Raw genomic sequence first — 24,048 nt, forward strand, 5'->3', positions numbered from 1 at the left:
AAAATAAATATATAATCCAAGATGAAAAATAAACTGTGAATACCTGAGTAAAACTAGTGATCAATACTATAGTAAACCTTGCGTTGATAGGAATACTAAATTATTAAAAGAAACATATACTTAAACTTGGGTAAGCTAAATTTTTTAACAACAACACTAGAAGGATTTAAACTGTATTTTTTGAGACAAGAGAAATCGCATGCTATTTTTTCTTCTTTTATTATCATTTTCAATATGACAGTCAGGTGATGTTCAGTTTATATTTGTATCATTAAACTTTTAATTTAACCAATTCCAGTTATTACTTTCTTCCCAAATTATTCTCCTTCATGTTCTTCTTCCTTTGAACCCTCGCACCACCCCATTCATGGCCGAGCCGCTAGAGTGCGTTGCGCCACTTCACTGAGAAACAACTAGCCAACCATAGAAGAAGAAGCAGAAGAAAAGAGCGGAGGAGCAACGGTGTATGAAGCGTTCCGATATGCTGCCGCTTGTTCCAACGATCTCGATGTTCGAAGAGGGTAAGAGATTATCAGTGATGTGCAACGCACGTTTTATTCCTTGTTTTGTGGAAGCTACCAGCTTAGTTGATAAAGTCCCTGACATGTCTAAAAGCTAAAGGCCAGTTGTGGGCCGGGCCGTGGATCCGCTCATAAGCCCCATTTCCCTGGGAAATGCGTGCAACATACCCGGAGTTGTTTTATCCGCGTTGTCCTAGGGACAAGTGCACCCGAAACACGAGTGGCATGAACCGCGTTTCCATTGAAGCGGTAGGCATCGAGCGAGCGCATTGCCTAAGCAACGATAAAAAAAAACAGCTCGGGCCTTTTTCTATCGGTGAGTGTGGTGACATTGGTAGGTGCATCCGTAACAATAAATGCAATGACACACACACACACATGCACACACAAACACACGCACCATAACGACATCGTCCACTTTCAGGAATTGAATTTCACTATGCGAACTCCTTGGACTACGTAGCCCATTGCGTGCACTAAGCCGCATAAGTTTATGGAGTGCGGGATCGGAGGAAACATTAAATTTCCGATTGTTCCGATTTGTCTGTGATAGCAACCATGAAAATATACGCAACCCTACGTTATCCACATGTGCTATCTCGCTGAGTTTGAGCTACAACGCGAAAGCCCTGTGGCAAAGCGGTCGCGCGTTGTAGCTCATACTGAGCCCCATAGTACTATTGAACGCCGGAAATACGAATGCAGGGATGCCGTCTCAAGGCCCCGGGGACGTTAATTTTTTTCTATGATCTCGCAGTCCGCAAACTTTAGCTGTTGAAAGTCTGTCGGGTGGTACCCGCGAACTATGAGCCAACTGTCTTGGTTAAAAGCTATATTAGCGAGGTTACATAACACTTGGATATTTTGAACGTACTGCTCAGTTGTGCTCTGATTAAAAACGCAGCAGGATTGGCATTCATCGATCACGTTGACAATCATGTCACCTAAACTTTGATTCCTCCATAAACTAGGAACTTCCAATTGCTTGTCATCTTATCTCAAGCTGTATACTAAGATGATTAAGAGCGAGCATGGGTCAAAACGTACACAAATGAGTTAGCTCAGAATACCTGAAGCAAGGAATGTGCGTGGCATGTTATTTTCTTGGCGACTACTATTGCTTTAAAAATATGATAGACTCAGTTTAAATAATGAACATTTGACATATGTGTCTTATGGATTCCAGTTGATTACGTCGGAACTTTCGAAGAAGCACTGCAGGGTATGTTTTCGCTGCCTCGCGGCGATCATCAGACACTGTGAGACTTCTGAAACACCTCGCACTTTGCTTTTCAGAGGCCACGAAAGACACCTCGTAAGTGAACTATTCCCGATGACATCAGCAAGAGAAATGCACATAGGCTTAATGGAAGGAACTTCACAAATTTTATTTATTTATTTATTTATTTATTTTCAATACTGCCAGTCCCATCAGGGACCATAGCAGGTGGTTTCATTGCGATAGCAATTATGTGGACACTCCAAGCGCATTTTTCCCGTCGCCGTTGCTGTGATGTTCCGTATAAAGTCTAAGGGCGATAACAACGTTGCCGTGTGTCGTGTGCTGTATGTTCGAGTGAAAACGTGAGATGTAAGCCCACGATAGCGGCTCAATCTGGCGCTCGCGAACAAAGAAAGCGGAGAGCAAACGCTTCGTTTTGCGTCGCAGGAAGAGCCGTGGGGAGATGGAATCGAGGTAGGGCTGGGGGGGCGTTGTGGTATGGCAGCAACTGCGCATTTCGCAACCGGCACTCGCAACTCAATCTCGCGCGAGGAGGTAGCGCGGGAGGTACGGGTGGCGGCGAAAGTAATCTGCAGACGGTTCAAACCGCACGCAGTTCATTTCGCTCGCTGCTGCGGCCGGGTTGCTCGCTCCAGCGTTTCGTCAGCGAGTGTCAGCGCTCATCGAGTGTGATGCGTTCGCTTCCTCTTGCGCGCTGGTACCATACCTTGGTTAATTCATAGTAAGCGAATGTTTCCGAGTCCATCTGGCCGATAAAACTACTATCCTGATTTCGTACAGCTGGGCATTAATTTTCTATCGCAATCTATGCTTCGGCTTGCGGGTGAAACTGCGACTTTCCTTTTTATTAATAAACGAAACAAGTAACAGCGCCATGTGCTATAGCGAACGTTAAGAACGATTGTAACCATAAAATATCATCTTTCTGTGAACTTTGAACAAGGCAGCTAGTGGTAGCCGAAAAATATTTTTAAGTTATTTAACAGAAAAGTTCGGCTGATTGTATGCGCACAGAAAATAAAAATAAAAAGGCTACCTATAGCTACCAGCCTCAATTTGGTGCTGCTAATTAGACGTGCGGACTTCATTTCCAATGACATGCATTGCCATGGGTTGATGTGCGTTTCCCCAAGCATGCACACAGTGCGATATCCGATACTACGTGAAGCAGAAGGGCTTTCCCCCGTGGATCAAGACAAATTGCACAAAAATTATGCAGTTGAGGAATCTCAACGTTTGTCTTTGCGTTCGCGCAGACAGTACTCTTATTTGTTTTTTAAATTTTATTCACCATTTCTGTGAGAGCGAAAAAAAAATCGGAACGTGTAATCAACAGTCCGCAGAAAGGCGGCAGAGCATAAGCGAACTCTGTTTAAGGAATTTATTCATAGGGTACTTGTCACGTGGTCAGTAAAAGGGTGAACTCGGGGTGTGAGATATCTTCACGACGCAAACGCCGTGCAATGAAGCTGAGATTAACAACCTGTCCTAACTTGCTCGCTCGACACGCGTAACCAGAAGATAGTTGCCCCTTTCCGAAAAAAAAAAAATACCGTTGCGTTGCCGCCCGCGATTGCTGTTAGGTGTGACATGTGGGGCTAAACCAGCGCTTGCAACATGGCACACGGCTTTTCTGGCATCGTAAGCTAGCGCAAAGCGTCTCGCTTCCTTCACTATGACATAGAATCGGAGCCTATCGAAACGAAGCATTTCGATAGGCTCCGAAGCTTCTTCTTTGCTACATTACGCGCACATTCAGCGTTTCTTTTCAGTGCACCGCTTCAAAGCTCCAACATCAGCTCAGATAATGTGAACCTAACCGCGGATTAGAAAATTGTCGTTTATTCTGCTTAGTTCAAGGCGCAGTTGCTTCACGGTTATATTTGATCAGGACGCGCTGCCTCCGCAGATTCTGTCGTAGACTTGTTCCTCTTGCGCTGCTATTTATGGGATCGCTCTCTTTACTTTATTTTCAGTTTTGAGATGTACTGAGTCCTTTATTTTTCAAACTATGCTCCTACCATGCTGGTTATATGCTCGTTTGCTTCATCATTATTATAATTTTATACTTGCATTTCATTACACATTTGTAACAAGTTATACTGTAAAATCCCGAGCATGGCATTCACTGTCGGAGATAAGCAAGCAAGTAGCATCCGTGACTTGAACTTAGCGGCCACGGTCTCTTTTGTTTTTTTCTTCGACCAATTTTAGGACATTATTCCCAGCCGCTGCTCCCAGTCATCTCTTTGAGCCATTGCTTTAGAAATTTAGTCTACCGTGCAATATTGACTTGATATTTTGGTTTAGCATCGCCTGAAAACCAGAGGGGACAAGTAGGTATGAAGAGTAAAACAGCCTATGATACATCTAGCCTGCCCAGCTTTGTACGTTATATTTTTATTATTCAGTCAATGACTTTTCGCGTCGCTTCCGTCCACAGGCACTTTAATACCTACGGCACCATCTTCATCATCGCGGGAGCCGCGGCGTTGCTGGTCCTCGTGTCTGTCCTCGCCTGCACGCTCGGCCGATTGGACGGACAAAGCAAGTACTCTTAGTTGTCTACAAACAACACGAATCAGTGATGCAAATTACGAATCAGTAATGCGAAAGCCGCCATCTTTGCTACAGACTTGACACCCCCATATAGGATCTCTCCAATGCTATTCACAGCGTGTTTACAGGAGGTATTCAGAGACCTGGATTGGGAAGAAATGGGGATAAAAGTTAATGGAGAATACCTTAGTAACTTGCGATTCGCTGATGATATTGCCTTGCTTAGTAACTCAGGGGACCAACTGCAATGCATGCTCACTGACCTGGAGAGGCAAAGCAGAAGAGTGGGTCTAAAACTTAATCTGCAGAAAACTAAAGTAATGTTTAACAGTCCCGGAAGAGAACAGCAGTTTACAATAGGCAGTGAGGCGCTGGAAGTCGTAAAGGAATACATCTACTTAGGGCAGGTAGTGACTGCGGATCCGGATCATGAGACAGAAATAATCAGAAGAATAAGAATGGGCTGGGGTGCGTTTGGCAGGCATTCTCAGATCATGAACAGCAGGTTGCCATTATCCCTCAAGAGAAAAGTGTATAATAGCTGTGTCTTACCAGTACTCACCTACGGGGCAGAAACCTGGAGGCTTACGAAAAGGGTTCTACTCAAATTGAGGACGACGCAACGAGCTATGGAAAGAAGAATGATAGGTGTAACGTTAAGGGATAAGAAAAGAGCAGATTGGGTGAGGGAACAAACGCGAGTTAATGACATCTTAGTTGAAATCAAGAAAAAGAAATGGGCATGGGCAGGACATGTAATGAGAAGGGAAGATAACCGATGGTCATTAAGGGTTACGGACTGGATTCCAAGGGAAGGGAAGCGTAGCAGGGGACGGCAGAAAGTTAGGTGGGTGGATGAGATTAAGAAGTTTGCAGGGACGACATGGCCACAATTAGTACATGACCGGGGTTGTTGGAGAAATATGGGAGAGGCCTTTGCCCTGCAGTGGGCGTAACCAGGCTGATGATGATGATGATGACACCCCCAAGCTCGACGGCAAAGTTTCTTCGCATTCTTCGCGGCATATACTCAGTACTACTGACAGCGCATCAGGAAGAATTACGACGACTCACATGCACTCACTACGTTCAGAAATGTTTGAAATGCCGGAACCATTTTTTTTTCAGTCAGAATTGTTAACGGCATTATATTTCGCAGGTCACAATAAGTACCTACTTTTGGAGGTTTATTTTTGAAAATGGTTGCCATTGCTCGGTGATCATCACAGCAAGAAAAAGAGAATTACGCGAATCCCAAGTACTGTGGGAATCGACGTTATGCGAATCATTTTTCAGGTATCCAGCTATACGACAACCTTTGTTTTTCTTCACTGGTGCTACTAGATGGACCAACTTGGTTGTGTTGAAGAGCGGCCTTTTGACGTGAGCTCGCATGTGCCGACAGCAGCAAGACGACGATGACCTCGATCGCGTGACGTCGACGTCATGAATTCTACTCCGGCCGCTCGACACGAGCTTACGACCTGTCATTGTTTAGGTTCCACATAGGTAATGGGCGACCTCAAGAGAGGGGAACACACGTTGTGACGTGATTGGCTACTGCATTTCTTATAATCGAACGTATATACGAGTAAGTTATTGGGGAATGTGGGCCGAGCTCTCACAAGGGTCGAGCTCTCACGAGGAAAGAACACGAGAAACTGGGACGTGATGACGCCCTAAGCGTCTGAAAGAGCTTGTCGGCTTTGACACGAGAGGGGTATACGGGCGATCGGTCGTGGCCTAGTGATTAAAGCATCGGTTAGCTTTGCTCGACGGCAGTAGTGCGATTCCTCTATCGGCCATGCATTTATTTTGGAATGTGGTGAGACAGGAAAAAAGATGGAGGACGCTTAAGCTTTGCCTTTAAGAGTGGAACACGATAGCATTGAAAGATCCCCGACGGCTTCTCACGGTTCCCGGCAACTGGAGCGTATGTAACCGTAATGTTTACCGGGAAACGCTGGCCGCGAGCGCTATGCACGAAGGCGGGCTTTCGGGAAGAAACGCGGCATCTTGCATGGGCCGCGATGCGGTGGAGGCGAGTGCCATCTGGAGGTACTGCAAGGAACCGGGCGCGCCTATCCGTGGTCCACGAGATACTCACGCGCCGGTGCGCGCAAATGGCAGACGACGTGGCCGGTCTATGAATGGTGAAACGCTGGAAAGGGGGTTTCTTTAAGTTTTCGCGAAACAGAATTAGGTTTTCTCGTATAGATACATTACAATCCGACGCCATCGTGTCTGTAGGTTGTGTGTAAGTCGTACTTTACGATTTTTCTGTGTACTTTGTACTGAGAAATTCAATTATTTCAATAGCTTCCTTGTGCCACATGAAGGGACTGGGTATGGCTGGTTCGAAAATAACTTTGCGGAAACGACGTCCGGCGCTGGACGCGACACTGGCCCCTCACCGCTTTCGCGTTAATACGTACCTACCCCACCCTACCGCAAAGTGCTTGGAATGAGGGAAAGGATGCTTCGACCTAAAAAAAAAACTTACACGCATAATCTCGTGTGAGGGTTACCTAAATGATGTGCAAGCATTTGCTACTAATCACCTGCTGATTAGTCGTCGTATGCAGGGGTGTTTGGTAATATTGCGAGAAACACCGCGAAAGCATCGTGAAATGGACATGCGCGGTTGCAATACCGGAATGTTAAATGAGACCAGCATGAGACGATGAATAAGAGGCGAGTAGTAGCAATGTTCACTGATGGTATATGGTGGTGCGTTTGGACGATGGCGCTGCGTCGTGGAAAATGAACACTGCCCGATGCGTGCTGAAGTACCTGACGTAATTGAGCAGGATCAATTTTGGTAGATATACCTCGTACATAGACGTAGTCGATGACCCTGCCTCCTCTCGATGCGAACCATTATCAGCCGTGATCAACCGTTGACTGGCCGCGGTTGCGTATGACGCGGCTGAGCGGGCCCTCTCTTGAAAGTGGTCTGCCATGGGGACAGAGTGCGCGCAGTGCTGATAGTTTCGTGCTCGCTGTGTTCTCGCCGCTTTGTTCGCTTTGAAGCGAGAGGCAGCACGAAGGCCGATTCCCTCGCTGCTGCAGGCCCTATATGTAACGTGATCATCTGATGTGACGGACAGACCTGATTTCCTCACTAGGTAGGCATAAAAAAGCTTACGCACTTAAAATGATCCAGAAACCATTCACGATGATTGTCAATGTTGACGAACAGCCGGAACGAATGAACGCATGAGCAAGCGACACTTCCGACAGTCAAACGGAGCCGTTTATGCTTCTATTGTGCAAGCGCGATCGCGTGAACAGCCATTGTAGTTGTAAAGAGCCCACTGATATGCCTCTCGCTCTTGAAGTGAGGGCATTCCTAGAGAGTTTTCCGATACTAATCTGGGTGTGTTTCACTTGCAGGCAGCAACGTCTTGCGCGCAATGATCCCCGCGTTCGCTGTCCTGTTTCTGGGCCTGCTGGGGATCGCCGTCGACACCTTTTACACCTATAATGGTGAGCACTTGCCGCCGAAAAGGTGCATACATTCGGATGACGGCATAGATTCTTCGCTCTGCTCGGAGCTCTACAGCGCCCATGCTGCCTGGGTTCGGGTATTAGTTGCGAGCTGAAATCCAAATTAACTTGAGGGGTTTGCAGCCACAAGGCTACAAACGGACTATCAGAAACGCTGTAGAGGGGGCGGGGGAGGGGCTTTTCGACTTCCTAGTTCTCACGCAAAACGCCCATCACAGCGGCATGGACTGGTAGCAATCCATCAACAAGCCATTGATATCAGTTGAAATGGCACTGCTTTCAAGAAAGAAGCGCCTCGGCATGACTACCGAAGAGCCTTGTTACATGAGAAAGAGGAAAATAGAAAAGCCCCCTGTCGAGCAAAAACATTGGCTTGCGGCTAACTAGGGTGCTACATTTTCGGTCTAGCCCTGTTCTTGACGGCAGTCTTGTCGCGAAAAGGCAGTTAGGTACGCGTTCGCACGACACTCTTGGTGTTGCTCACGGCTTCACGCAGGGCAAGTGACCATCTCTCAAGTGGGATGAAGTAAAAAAAAAAGCTCTGTACCTACACACGCGGATAAACGTAACATCGTCGCAGTTCCTTCTCTTAAATCTTTAATTTGGATTTCCGCGCAAGCTCATTGCCTTATTAAAGCACAACCAAGGCGTTTTACATCGTTCGTGATGATAAAGCATTCTTACTCAAATTTGTATGGATGTTCCTAAAAAATAAAAAAAAAATAATTAGCAATAACAAGTTGAGTACATGATTGATGATTGACGCCGCATGAATCAGGCTTTAGGTGAAAGCTGTCTGTTCTTGTGTGCGAGTTCAGTTATGAAAAAAAAACCACTTATGCAGACGATTGTGTACCTGGGGTCTCAAGAAGCTAAGTACATGCAACTTTTTAGTGGCACGAGCATCGAGTCATACTCTTTCGGGTTCACTTCCTGAGACGACCTGCGACGAAATTCCAAAGAAATCAGAAAAAAATTGAAAAAAGAACACTACAGTTCAAAATTCATGGGTTTCATCATATATATGACATCAGAACATAATTTTAGCTACAAGTCGAGATATTGAAGTGCCTGAGATAATTAGAATTAATTATATTTCACTGAGATGACCCGGAACGAAATTCAAAATAAATCAGAAAAATATAGAAAAAATAGCACAGTTTAAAATTCAGGGGTTTCATTACAGACATGATAGCATAAGTTTAGTCGCAAACGAAGTTACCGAAATGTTTGGAATAATTTTAGGTAATTAGAAATCACTGATTACCGCGCACCAAAGCACATAGTCGAGACCCGTCGCGTGAGCACCGACTTTGGCAAAATTCCTGGAAACCCGGAAGCACAAAGCGGATGTAGTGACGTCGCTAATGATGTCACGCACAAACATGTGGCTTGATATATAACCTGCTAACTAATGGAAAACATTTGTCTCCAAGTTCGCTTCGCGCGTTGCGTAGACCTAAAGTTAGCCTAAAGAACACCAACGCCGAGGTGCGTGTGCCACCAAGAGACACCTAAGTCAAAGATTAGGGTCACCTACCATTTTTGTATCCTGTACTCATCAAGGGTATGGAACCTAGGACCTCCTGTTCTGCAGCACAACGCCGAGGTCGGTCAGACACCGCAGCACGTGGTTGTGAGAGAAAGGGCCAAAAACAAATACAATAAACAGAAGTACTGTGCCGCACGAGAGTTATGCTTCTTTTTTTAAAGTTCTTTGGAGAGCAAGGGTTGCTATCAGTGGTAAAATTGAAGGGCAATCTTTCCGTCCGTGTATTTCGAGGTCTGACTTAGCTGTCTAATGACGTCATGCATTGCGCTAAAGTTTCGCATATATTGGACACTTTCTCGAGCAAAAGTTCCCCAAAATTAGCCGGTTTTGATATTTGCCAACTTTTGAGTCTAGCGGAATTTTTTGTTTGGTTCATGAACATTCAACCACATTTGAGCTGAGGCCACCCACCGTCAATATGTGTGCATTTTCCGCCTTGCCAAGCCCTAGACAACGGTTGGACTCACCTTCCCGGTATTGCATAAGTAAAGGCTGTTGTCATGGGTATAATTTTCATACCACTGTACCCTAAGCAACCCTGGTTCAGATGAAAAAAAAAATCTGCCAATGTAGAATAACTTAACTCTTCTGTTTAGTGTCCTTTTAGGAGGCCAATCAAAAGTTAGCCGCAGCCTGGCAGCATGAAACAAGTGATGAACTGTCTTGCGAGTCTACTTACGCACTATCCGCCGTGGTTGCTTAGCGGCTATGATGTTGGGCTGCTAAGCACGAGGTGGCCGCATTTCCATGGGGGCGAAAACACCCGCGTAATTAGATTTCGGTGCACGTTAGAGAACCGCAGGTGGCCTAAATTTCCGGAGACCCCCACCACGGCGTGCCTTATAATCAGAAAGTGGTTTTGGCACGTAAAACCCCATAACGCAACCTAACGACTTACGCATTGCATTTTTTAACATTGTGCTTCCTTTATAGCTTTTTAATTTACTGACACCCTGAACGCCGTAAAATGGTTACCCCGTATACATTTCTTTGTGGGAGACGAAATGAAACAATAAATTGATCTGGCAGCCTAAATCATTATGGAGAGTGAAAAGTTAGACGTGGGGCATACTAGAATAATATTACTCCGCCGAGGAACGCCTAAAGAACGACAAGAACTCAGTTATATGCAGCATGGGCAGGTGTAGCTATAAACTCGGACTACTTTAATACGGACACAACGGAGGAAAATATGAAATATTTCATTGTAAATATTAGCATCTAAACAATACAGGCTTGTATGGAATTTTCCGTATAACAAAAAGTCTGTTTTGGACACGGCTTGATTAAAACGACACTCAACTGGTCTTCTTTCGTGGCATTTTTGGTAACCGCAGGCTGGCAAGTCATTGTCGATTACAAAAAAAGAGAAAAATAAAGAATGTACAATTTCACGCATTCATTTTGACCAGCTTCATCATCATCGTCAGCAGCAGCAGCCTGGTTACGCCCACTGCAGGGCAAAGGCCTCTCCTATACTTCTCCAACTACCCCGGTCATGTACTAATTGTGGCCATGTTGTCCCTGCAAACTTCTTGATCTCATCCGCCCACCTACCGTGCTGCCGCCCCCTGCTACACTTTTCTTCGCTTGGAATCTAGTCGATAACCCTTAATGACTATCGGTTATCTTCCCTCCTCATTACATGTCCTGCCCATGCCCACTTCTTTTTCTTGATTTCAACTGAGATGTCATTACCTTGCGTTTGCTCCCTGACCCAATCTGCTTTTTTCTTATCCCTTAGCGTTACACCCATCATTCTTCTTTCCATAGCTCGTTGCGTCGTCCTCAATTTATGTAGAACCCTTAGTCTCCAGGTTTCTGCCCCGTACGTGAGTACTGGTAAGACGCAGCTGTTATACACTTTACTGTTAAACTGTCATACTGAGAATGCCTGCCAAACGCACCCCAGGCCATTCTTATTCTTCTGATTATTTCAGTCTCATGATCCGCATTCGCGGTCACTACCTGCCTAAGTAGATGTATTCCCTTACTACTTGCCATGCCTCGCTACCTATCGTAAATTGCTGTTCTCTTCCGAGACTGTTAAACATTACTTTAGTTTTCTGCAGATTAATTTTTACACCCACCCTTCTTCTTTGCCTCTCCAGGTCAGTGAGCGTGCATTGCAATTGGTCCCCTGAGTTAGTAAGCAAGGCGATATCATCGGCGAATCGCAAGTTACTAAAGTATTCTTCATTAACTGTTATCCCTGTGACGAAGAAGATCGGCAGGCCGAAAACCCCCCTTTACAATTGGTGGAGCTGCTGGGTACAACCAGAATTCTGGAACTTCGTAATCGGACACTGCAGCCCGTCTTCATAATGCCGGAAGAAGGACCACCACAACCACAATCCGCTGCCCCTGTGACTACCATGGTCTGCCCCGGCCAGTTACGGCAACGCGACCCACCCATCTTCAGTGGTACCGAAGACCAAGACGTCGAAGACTGGCTCGCTGACTACGACCGGGTGAGCATCAACAACCACTGGGACGACACCAAAAAAACTTGATTACGTGTCGTTTTATTTGAGCGGTGTCGCCAGCGTGTGGCACCGCAACCACGAACGTGATCTGACGACGTGGACGGCCTTCAAGACTAACGTGACAGAGGTATTTGGGCGCCCCGCGGTTCGGAAGCTTCGCGCTGAGCAACGTTTGCGTGGCCGTGCGCAACAGTGCGGGGAGACATTTACGAGCTATATAGAAGATGTTGTCGACCTCTGCAATCGCGTTGACGTCGCAATGCCCGATGCCGAGAAGATCTGCCATATCTTACAAGGCATTGAAGACGACGCTTTCCAGATGCTGTTGGCAAAAAATCCCTCGACAGTCTCTGAACTCATCAGTCTGTGTCAAAGCTTTGACGAACTGCGCAAACAACGCGTAGCCACCCGCCAATCTACACTTCAGGCCACTTCAATGTCGAGCTTGGCTGCTGCCCCGGATAACACTTCGCTGCTACTACAGATCAAGGAGTTCGTCCGTGAAGAGGTGGCTCGTCAGCTTTCCTTGATTCCACTTGCACACGGCCAGCCGGGTACCCCGTTGGCGCCCGCTCTCCAATCTGTCATCAAGGAGCAGGTAGCCGACCACATTTCGCCTTCTCTTGAACAGGCTCCGCGCCGCTTTCTGGACTGTCTCTTCGAACTGCCAATGCGCAGCACGTCGAGCCATTCGGCGCATGCACTGCTCGCGTCGTAATTCAGGAGGTCATATATATTATAGGATTCATCGTGTTGCCGTCATGTTCACACGACGTCATATTAGGTTGGGGCTTTCTCTCCACACATCATGCGATCATTGACTGCGCCCGCGCTGAAATCGAGCTGTTTCAGTTTTCGACCGATATTATCATTGACCATAAGGACCATTGTCGCAAAGTCGCTGTTTCAGACGACACCGCTATACCTGCCTGGTCTTCCACTCTTGTCAGTATCTCTAGCGAATCTGTAGATGACGGCACAGTACTCTTCGCTCCGTCCGAACTCTTAGTTCGCCGCCGTTCACTCTCACTGCCGTTCGCCGTCCTCGAGTTCAAAGCTGGCGCCTCTCTCATGTGCGTCTCCAAACCATCGGCTGAAGCAATTACTTTACGCCGCCGTGAAAGCCTTGGCAGAGCAGGGCCACTGACATCATCTTCAATATTTGACACGATGGACGACTCCACTTATCTTGCTTCTCTCGAGGCATCGCCTCCTCAGTCACTGCCGCGTTCTTTTACGCCAGAAATTGCCAATGACCTTACGACGACGCAGCGCGACGAACTTCTTCGCTTGCTCCAAGGCTTCTCTTCGTCTTTTGACTGCCAAGCAACATCACTCGGCCGCACAACGACTGTTTCGCACACTATCGACACTGGGAGCCATGCAGCAATTCGACAGCGTCCCTACCGAGTATCGGCGACTGAAAGACGCGTTATCAATGACCAGGTGAACGATATGCTCAATCGCGGTGTCATCCAGCCTTCTAGTAGTCCTTGGGCATCACCAGTCATCCTAGTTAAAAAGAAAGACGGCATCATACGATTTTGCGTCGATTATCGAAGGCTTAACAAGATTACCCGAAAAGATGTATGCCCGTTGCCACGTATTGACGACGCACTTGACTGTGTGCAAGGAGCGGAGTTTTTTTTCCAGCATAGATCTCCGCTCTGTCTACTGACAGGTGCCCATGGCTGACGCTGACCGTTCGAAAACCGCGTTTGTAACACCAGACGGTTTGCATGAATTCACTGTAATGCCGTTCGGTCTGTGCAACGCGCCCGCCACCTTCAAACGCATGATGGACGGCATCCTACGCGGCCTGAAGTGGCATACTTGCCTCTGATACCTCGACGACGTTGTCGTCTTTTCTCCTGATTTTCCTACCCATCTTCGGCGTTTACATCAAGTTTTGACCTGTCTCCGGAATGCAGGTCTCCAGCTTAACCTAAAAAAGTACCGATTTGCAGCTAGAAAACTGTCTACATTAGGCCACGTTGTCTCCAAAGAAGGCATTCTTCCTGATCCTGCTAAACTTCGCGCCGTATCCGAATTTCCAAAGCCAACTAACTTGAAAGCACTACGCAGCTTCATTGGCCTATGCTCTTATTTTCGACGTTTTGTTCGCAATTTCGCTACTGTGATCGCACCACTAAACCAACTTCTCCAAGGCGACAATGAACTTTCTGCTTGTTCGGAAGCCTCTGATGATGCCTTTACGACTCTTCGTCACCTACTCACGTCTCCGCCAATCTTGCGCCATTTTGATCCCAGCGCACCTACAGAACTTCACACTGACGCCAGTGGTGTCGGCCTTGGTGCCGTGCTCAAACAACGCAAGAACACTAATGCCGAATACGTAGTCGCCTATGCCAGTCGTGCCCTCACGAAACCTGAGGCCACTTACTCAGTAACAAAAAAAGAGTGCCTGGCTATCGTATGGGCTCTTCAAAACTTTCGTCCATATCTCTACGGTCGACGCGTTGACGTGGTGACGGATCATCACGCTCTTTGCTGGTTGTCCAACCTAAAAGACCCGTCGGGCCGCCTCGCTCGGTGGGCCCTCCGAATCCAGGAATATGATATCCGTGTCGTTTATCGCTCTGGACGCAAACACGCCGACGCCGATGCCCTCTCGCGCTCCCCAGTTACTTCTGACAGCAGCACATCTACCGACAGACATGACATCTCACCACTTGACATCCTGGACATGACATCGGAGCAACGAAAAGACCCATGGATCGTCATAATATTCGACTTTTTGTCAAATCCTCCGGCAACTTCGGCACCTCGACCACTACGCCGACAGGCGCAGCATTTCAGAATCTGGGAGGACTTTTATACCGCCGCAACTACCACAATGACGACCGCAAATGGCTCTTAGTGCCTCGCCACCTACGACAAGAGTTCTGCTCCGCTTTTCATTCCGACCCACAGTTTGGTCACGGCGGAGTGTCAAAAACTTACACACGGCTTCGCCTACGATATTATTGGCGAGGGATGTACACCTTCGTCCACAAATACGTACGCTACTGCATTGCCTGCCAGCGACGCAATTGTGTCCCGCCTCTCTCCACCACGCCTCTCCAACCACTTCCCTGCCCAGCACAGCCATTTGACCGTGTCGGCATTGATATATGGGCCTCTTCCATCTACTGGCGCTGGCAACCGATGGATTGTTGTCGCCGTAGATCATTTGACACGGTATGCTGAAACCGCCGCCTTGCCTGCCGCATCAACAAAAGACATCGCCTCGTTCATTCTAAACAACTTCGTTCTCCGCCATGGCGCACCTCGTGAACTGTTGAGCGATCCGGGCCGCGTATTCCTCTCAGATGTCCTGCAGTCACTCCTATCTGAATGCCAAATTATTCACCGCACTACTACTGCTTATCATCCACAGACCAATGGCTTAACAGAACGATTCAACAGAACTCTTGGTGACATGCTATCAATGTATGTTGCATCTGACCACTCCAAATGGGACTTTGTACTACCGTTCGTCACTTACGCATATAACACTGCCTCTGAAGCCACTAACGGATTCTCACCATTCTTTCTGCTTTACGGCCGCCATCCCTCCAGCACCATTTATACGGGTCTCCCGTACCGGCCAGACCCTGCTGAATGCTCACCTGTTTCTACGGTTGCTCAGCACGCCGAGAAATGCCGCCAACTGGCCCGTTCTTTGACGTCTGCTCAACAGTGCCGACAAAAAGAACGCCATGACCTCAATCCTCCCCCTCACCCCTTCCCCGTCGACTCACTCGTGTGGCTTTGGGTCCCGCCTGTTGCTGCTCCTGGCCTTTCGTCCAAGCTCCTCCTGAAGTACCATGGACCCTACCGCGTGGTTGCACAAACATCACCAGTGGACTACGTGGTCGAACCCGTATCGCCATCTTCCGATCTGCGTCGTCGGGGGCGAGAGACTGTGCACATTGACCGGCTGAAGCAGTATTACGATCCGCCCACCTCTTCCTAGGTCGCCAGGATGGCTACTCTTCAATTCCGGGGCTGATTGTGACGAAGAAGATCGGCAGGCTGAAAAGTCGTGTTGCCATCGCGTGGCACGTACCCAGTTCGTTCGCTGGCTGCGCCCTACCTACTGGTGCTGAGTTTGTCGCTGCTGCTCTACGAGCCGAATAAACCCCCCTTTAAATCCCCAATTCTTCCCAATCCATCTCTCAGAATACCTCTTGTAAACACGCTGTGAATAGCATTGGAGAGATGGTATCTCCCTGCCTGACGCCTTTCTTTATTGGGATATTGTTGCATTCTTTATGGAGGACTACGGTGGCTGTGGAGCCGCTACAAATATCTTTCAGTATTTTTACATACGGCTCGTCTACACCCTGATTCCGTAATGCCTCTATGACTGCTGAGGTTTTGACTCAATCAAACGCTTTTTGGCAATCAGTGAAAGCTATATATAAGGGTTGGTCATATTCCGCACATTTCTCTATCGTGACCAGGTTATGCTGTGTTTATTATTTCTGGTACGATTTCGACCGGGCGAGATTGGTTTCAACGCAGGAATCAGGAGATCGCGGCGAAGGCGGGCATCGTGATGAGGAAAAGTAGAAGAAATGGGTTTACATGATTTGTACAACAAAGTAGTGACTCTCAGAGTTCCGAACTGGTTCCCATTAACACGGGTGCTGGACGGCCTTAACTAACGCAATACAGTGGTATAGCAAGTGCAGTCAATAGAATCGGCGGAGAGGTACATTTTCCAGCAAAGCGGAGAGGTCTCCGCCGAAAGGGTAGTCAATGTAGCCCTCGTGGATTAGTGGCTGTCGCGGTCATCTCGGGAAGAGGCTGTGTGGGTGCCAGCGGAAGTGCCAGTACCTCAGTGTTCGCCGCAGACTTGTGGTCCTCTTCTCAATTTGTGAACTCAATGACCTCCTCTCCTTTGTGGCTCGCTGTTGCCCGGAACAGCTGAGGACGTGGCAAGGCCCATATAGGGGTGCTGTTTTTTTTTTTCGTAGAGGAGGGCAATTAGCCCGACAAGGTAAAGCGGGCTTGAACGTTGGCTGAATGGGTGATGACGAAAACAGGTGGATCACAACAGTTGCTGTTTAAACGTTCGCGTTTTCCGGGTGTTTCAATTTCTATGTTATGTCAATGGGCCCTGCTGTCATTACAACAACGTTAAGTAGGCGATTGTGGTGGCTGGAAATCCTTGCAGGAGATAGACCTACCGAAGCCGCTATAAGAAAGAGAAGGGGACAACCTATAGCATTTAACTGCGTTCGGCGAAGGCGTCCTGTAACTTTCTGCGCAGCGAGTGGTGGTCCTCCTGGCATTGCATGGTTCTAGAGAAAAGCAATAGCATGCTTCAACCAGAGCGACACATGCATCTGGCAAGTTGTTAAGCATTAACTAAATAGGAAAATATAGTAAGATCCAGGGCACGTGCTGTAACTTATGTCCAACGAAAGTTTCGTAAAGCAGTTCTAAAATACTGTGAAATTACGCACGTCCAGTGCAAGCGTGCCTGTCGTGAGCCAAATAACGCAACGTGTAACCTCATGCAATGTTTATTTTAGCGCAATGCCTAGGTCACAACTTAAGTGTTGTGCATTGTTTATGTTAATCTGCCATCCGCTCGTAAGCTACGCCAGAATGTAAAGCGAATTTTATTAGAACACGCACTGATAGACGAAGTAATGCCACGATGATGAAGGCGATGTCTGAAGTTTCTCGAGGGAAGAACGGTGAGGAAGGCTGTATGAAACGAGCAGTGGGACACAAGAGGCAAGGTGACAAAGCCAATTAAATCTTGCATCTATCGCCTAATGGGAACTCGCGTGCGACTACGTGCGCCCTGGCAACTAGCGCACGCGCATTACGCGACACGACGCATGGGCCAATTGTATCGAAGAGCTACATGGAGATAGCGCATGAGAAGTATGCGTGGGAACGGTGGGCACGGTGGAGCGGCAGCCATACAGTCGCTCAAAATCCCGATCTTGCTTTTTGTGCAGTTTATCGCTCGGTCTGGCACGTGGCTACAACCTTCGGGTCTAGCGATCACCGGCTGTCCATCACCAGCGTTGCTGACGGTCCCGATCTTCAATAATGCGTCCTCATGTCATCAGTTCTACTCTAACGGGCACATCCCTTCTATGGTCAGCGGGTGGACAACACTGCTGGCGACTGCAGTGACGCAGGAGGATATAAGAGCACTGGAAATCCTACGCCCCTTCAGTGGGCACGGTGGAGCGGCAGCCATGCAGTCGCTCAAAATCCCGATCTTGCTTTTTGTGCAGTTTATCGCTCGGTCTGGCACGTGGCTACAACCTTCGGGTCTAGCGATCACCGGCTGTGCATCACCAGCGTTGCTGACGGTCCCGATCTTCAATAATGCGTCCTCATGTCATCAGTTCTACTTTACCGGGCACATCCCTTCCATGGTCAGCGGGTGGACAACACTGCTGGCGACTGCAGCGACGCTGGAGGATATAAGAGCACTGGAAATCCTACGCCCCTTCATTGGGCACGGTGGAGCGGCAGCCATGCAGTCGCTCAAAATCCCGATCTTGCTTTTTGTGCAGGTTAGTAAACCCCCCTCTCTCTATTGGAAGCGGACTAGCAACGTCTGCCTGCTGCTCCTACCGTGCCCAAGTGTGCTCTTTCAGTGCTTGTGTGAATGCGTATTTGTTACGAAGCTCTTAATGTATTGCGGTGACGTTGAACTTAACCCTGGTCCTACTAACAAAGAAATACTTGATGCTATCACTAAACTTTCTAAAAACGTTGACCACCGTCACGTTGAGCTCAAGGCAGCTCTCGACGACTTAAAGACAAAGCAGGATGTCTTAGTACAGACCGTCGCTAACCTATCAGTAAGATTATGCGCCGTTGAATCCTTTGTCGAATCATTCGACGGTTCTGCAGCTCTTAATGACGCACCACGTCTAATCACCGAAGCTGTCAGAATGGAAGGCCGGGCACTCAATTCTCGACTGGACAATCTTGAAGACAGGTCGAGACGAGATATCCTATTGTTCTTTGGAATACCGGACTGCCCGACTGAGACATGGGCTCAGTCAGAAGGCCTTGTTCAAGACGTTTTGTCTCGTTACCTTAAAATACAAATTTCTGACTCTGAAGTTTCCCGAGCACACAGATTAGGATCCTACACAGATAAAAATACTCGTCCAATTATCATAAAGTTTTCATCGTCTAAAGTCAGGGATGCAGTCTGGGCGCAGAAATGTAAGCTCAAGGGGACTGGTGTATCAGCTAGCGAAGATTATTGCAGAGCTACGCGAAACTCAAGGAGGAAAATAACAGAATTTGCAAAGGTAGCCGGGAAGACGTACTCTCTTCGCATGAATAAACTGATCATGGACAAAAAAACATACGTGTACTGCTCAGTAAGTGACAGCGTACGCGAAATTGCTTCAGCACGATCAGTGGATACGCAAGATAGCGCTGGTACTGTAACTGCACGTGCTGGCACTTCCAGTGCATCATAGCTATGCCCGCCCAGATCCTGCGCAAAAGACGCCTCTATTTTTCTTTCCAATATACGGAGTATTCTGAATAAACGCGTGATATTGTCTTCCGCTATCGATTCCTGCTCTGCTGATATTGTTGGTCTGACGGAAACTTGGCTTTCTGCAAAAGTTAAAGATGAAGAAATTTTGGACTGTGAAAAGTGGTACAAGTTTTACCGATGTGATCGTGATTACCGGTCTCGTGGTGGTGTTCTGCTGGCGGTTACCGATAGTCTTGCTTCCCATGTTATTCCAATTGTATCCTCGCTTAAGCTTGTGTGTGCGCGCGTGCTCATTGATTCTCGCGAAATAATTTTTTGTCTGTTATCGGCTACCAACTGCATCATTATCGTTCTCTAATGAACTGCACGATGTTGTCAATCAGCTGTTCGTCAGATACCCAAAATCGCCCCTCTTCTTACTTGGCGACTTCAATTTTCCTGACATCAGATGGGAACGAGACTTGGTTTCCTTAAAACACAACTCAGCTGAAAGCAAATAATTTTTAACTTTTTGTCACGACTTCAACTTAACTCAGCTCGTTCACTTTCCCACTCGCATAACTTCCACTTCCTCTTATATTCTAGACTTAATACTTACCACTACACCCGACCTAGCTACCGGCTTAACTCATTCACCGGGAATTAGCGATCACTCGATAATTCACTTCACTCTACGGGCAAATATTTCTAAGAAGAAAAAAACTAGGGTCATCCAAGACTACGGCAAAACATACGTAACTGGAATGAATGGGGAATTTCAGGTCTTTGCTGATAGGTTTTTCGCCGGTTTTGAGCAGCGGTCGGTTGAGGACAACTGGTTGCTCTATAAAAACAAACTCTTGTCTCTTATTGATCGTTTTGTACCTAAAAGGAAAGTTTCATCATGTACTCGCTCACCATGGTTCAATAACATGTTAAAGCGCATGCGCAACAAAAAGAAGCGGATATTTCGAAGCGCAAAATTCACAGCCAGAATGGACCACTGGTCTTGCTGTCAAAAATTTAACAGAGAATTCTGTACTGCGCTCTCAAAAGCCAAGAAGGAATTCTTTGATAAAACTCTTCCTTTGCTACTTCGTTCTAATCCCCGTAAATTTTGGAGCATTATTAACGGTACTAAAAGGACACACATTTAGTTAATCCAATCTGATGTCTCAGTAATTCAAAGCGAGTGCTCCAATGTTCTGAACAATGCGTTTGCTACTCATTTTCATAAGAGCACTCGCACAATATTACCGCATATACCAAAAACCAACTCCTTCCCAATGGATTATATCGCTATTGATGCAGTTGGTGTCGAAAGGCTGATTGTCAACTTAAAAGTGTCTTCGTCGGCCGGTCCAGATTGTATTTCATCAAAAATGCTGAAGTGTACACAAGTTTATTCTGCACTGATATTGTCAAAGCTTTTTCAACAGTCATTACAGATGTCTACATTACCTAGCTGCCTCGCGACGAGGTGGGCGCGCTCGTTGTGGTTGGGTGGAGTGTCGTTGCGTCTTCGGCCGTTAGCAATGTTGGTGTCATTGTTGCTGTTACTGCCAAGCTCCCCGACGTGCGCGGGGAACCACTTGAGGGACTTGTTTGTAATAGTGCCGGATCCGAAGTCCCCGGCCCGGGCGTTGAGCATGCGCGCCACATCCGCGGACACCCAACCTTTGATGTAAATTCGAATCGCTGATTTGGAGTCGCTGATAATCAGGTTATCCTCCGCACCTCCGGGGAGTACCGCGAGGGCTATGGCCATCTCTTCCGCTGCTTCGGCCGACGGCAGCCTCGCTGATGCCGTGACTCGGATCGTTCCCTTTGTACCTATGACTGCCATGGAAAAGGCGGGCGCCGCCGCCGTCGGTCGGCCGTGTCGATGTTGCCGTTGTTGCTGCTGCCGTTGTTGTCGTAGTAACAGTAGGGGTGGTGGTGCTGGTAACTGCGGCTCGCCTCGCACATTCCCTTGTAGCGGCGGTGGTGGTCGACGTTCCTCGTCGCCATCAGAGTCGCCGACTGGCCGCGGGTACCTGGCTGCATCGACGAAGAGGACGCCTTCTTGTCTTCCATGCTTCTCGAGGATTGCTACCGCCCTGCGTATACGTCTTTGCGCGTCATGCACCGGGTGCATATTTTTCGGCATGTTTTCCGTCTGTATGGCGTCCCTGACTGCCGGTAGCAGTGATTCTTTCAGTCCACGCGCCTCGTGATATCGAATCCCGAGCAAGTCCAGGATTCGTCTTCCCATTACGGTGCTCGACAGCCTCTCCAGCTGCGCGATTCTCTGCGCCTCGGCGATCTCCTCGAGCGTGTTGTGTACGCCCAACTCGAGGAGCCTGTGGGTTGGCGTGTACTGAGGTACTCCCAGGGCGGTCTTGAACGCCCTGCGGATCGCCACGTTCAGCATGTCGGTTTCGCTCCTGTTCCAGTCGGCGTATGCGGCGACGTACGCTATGTGGCTCAGCGCGTACGCCTGTATCAGCCTCGTAACGTTGTGTTCCTTCATTCCTTTTTTCTTGTTCGCGACCCGCCGCACGAGGTGTGTGGTGGCGGTCACACACCTCGCAATTGTTATGTTTTACTAACGACTTGTTTATTAACGCGGATCATGACGTTGATACTGATTGCATATATTTAGATTTTGCTAAAGCACTTGACTCCGTTTCACACCATCTACTTATCTTCAAGCTTAATCAACTTAACATAGACCCCAATGTACTAGCATGGATTAAGGAATTTCTCTCTAACCGTAGTCAGTATGTGACGGCTAACGACTTCTCTTCACGTAATTCTGCCGTAACATCTGGTGTCCCGCAAGGGTCCGTTTTGGGCCCTCTGCTCTTCTTGATTTATATTAATGATCTTCCTACTTGGCTTTCTTCCTCAACTGTCCGACTGTTTGCAGATGACTGCGTGGTTTACCAGAAAATTACTAACCACGAGGATTATCTCAATCTGCAACATGATCTGGATAGGGTAATTGAATGGTGCAGTCAATGGCTCATGACACTTAATACAACTAAATGTAAAAGTATGCAGGTTTCTCGCCACAGCACTAATCATTGTCCGCGTACTTACCGCCTCAATAATATTCTATTACCATCTATTGACAGCTATAAATACCTTGGTGTTCACATTTCTTCTAATCTATCGTGGAATACGCATGTAGAATATGTAACTAACGACGCCAATCGCATGCTTGGAAATCTGCGTCGAAACTTTTTTGATGCCCCATCGTCCCTGAAGTTAACACTTTACAAAACCTTGGTATGTTCTAAATTAGAGTACGCATGCGCCATATGGGATCCTACTCAGACTACACTCATTCAGACTCTTGAAGCCATTCAGAATCGCGGCGCACGTTTCATCTTGTCGAATTATTCACGTCATTCCAGTGTCACATCTATGAAGAAAACTCTAAACTTGCCTGACCTTTCGTTGCGTCGAAAGTCATCGCGCCTCAGCCTTTTTCATAAAATGTATTATTATAACAACGAGATGAAGGACGTTTTGTTTCATCCACCGCATTACATTTCTTCAAGGACCGATCATCGCTTCAAGGTGGGGCTACCTTCTTGTCGCACAAAATTGTGTAATGACTCTTTTGTTCCTAGAACAAGTGTCGCATGGAACGACCTTCCCTCCACAATCGCCAGCATTGCTGATGACCACCAGTTCAAGATCGCTTTACATGACGCCTTGTAATACTTCTGTTTGTTTGTTTGCTGCACGCCTTGCCATTTCTTTCCCACTCCTCTCTGTAGTGCCTCTGGGCCCTGAAAGTATTTTAAATAAATAAATAAATAAATAAATAAATAAATAAATAAATAAATACAGCAGTAGTGTTAATAGCTAACGTGCGGGCTCTGAACCTGCGCGTTTTGTACTTCTTCATGGTGTAGGTACAATTAGTGATTAATATCCACGCTTAATACTTGTCTTTTATAGATGCGCATGCCAACAAGACGCCTGGGGCGTACAATCCTGGTGCTCCACTTAGAGCACCAAATTATTCGCAACCTAACCAGACGACGAGCCCGAAGACATCGTTGACCTTATCGACTCTGGCTCCGAAGACTGTTCCCGCCAGCACATCTCCGAAAGCGACACCAACGCCGACAACCACGCCGACAACCACGCCGACAACCACGCCGACACCAACGCCGACAACCACGCCGACAACCACGCCAGCAACAACGTCCGCAACAACGCCCGCAACAACGTCCGCAACAACGTCCGCAACAACGTCCGCAACAACGTCCGCAACAACGTCCGCAACAACGCCCGCAACAACGCCCGCAACAACGCCCGCAACAAGGTCGACAACAATTCCGGCAACAAGTCCGGCAACAAGCCCGGCAACAAGCCCGGCAACAAGCCCGGCAACAAGTCCGGCAACAAGTCCGGCAACAAGCCCGGCAACAAGCCCGGCAACAAGTCCGGCAACAAGCCCGGCAACAAGTCCGGCAACAAGTCCGGCGACAAGGCCGGCAACAAGTCCGGCAACAAGTCCGGCAACAAGTCCGGCAACAAGTCCGGCAACAAGTCCGGCGACAAGGCCGGCAACAAGGCCTGCAACAAGTCCGATAACAAGGCCTGCAACAAGTCCGACAACAAGACCTGCACTAACGCCGACGACCACGCCCGCAACAACGCCCGCAACAAGGTCGACAACTAGGTCGACAACA

The 24,048-nt window shown here is 47.8% G+C and overlaps 1 protein-coding gene across 1 annotated transcript in view; it reads left to right on the forward strand.

The window, feature by feature from the left end:
* Positions 1-449: 449 nt before the first annotated feature.
* The window catches only part of LOC135900510 (dentin sialophosphoprotein-like), a 48,565-nt gene continuing 24,966 nt past the window's right edge, over positions 450-24,048 (forward strand). Inside the window, exons 1-7 of the mRNA XM_070539377.1 lie at positions 450-521; positions 1,708-1,743; positions 1,818-1,836; positions 4,208-4,315; positions 7,724-7,812; positions 17,856-17,933; positions 23,389-24,026. Of these exons, the coding sequence (XP_070395478.1) occupies positions 467-521; positions 1,708-1,743; positions 1,818-1,836; positions 4,208-4,315; positions 7,724-7,812; positions 17,856-17,933; positions 23,389-24,026 (1,023 nt within the window). The 5' untranslated portion in view covers positions 450-466. The remainder of the gene's footprint in view (positions 522-1,707; positions 1,744-1,817; positions 1,837-4,207; positions 4,316-7,723; positions 7,813-17,855; positions 17,934-23,388; positions 24,027-24,048) is intronic.

The sequence above is a fragment of the Dermacentor albipictus genome, chromosome 5, assembly GCF_038994185.2.
Source record: "Dermacentor albipictus isolate Rhodes 1998 colony chromosome 5, USDA_Dalb.pri_finalv2, whole genome shotgun sequence".
NCBI classification, from domain to species: Eukaryota; Metazoa; Arthropoda; class Arachnida; order Ixodida; family Ixodidae; genus Dermacentor; species Dermacentor albipictus.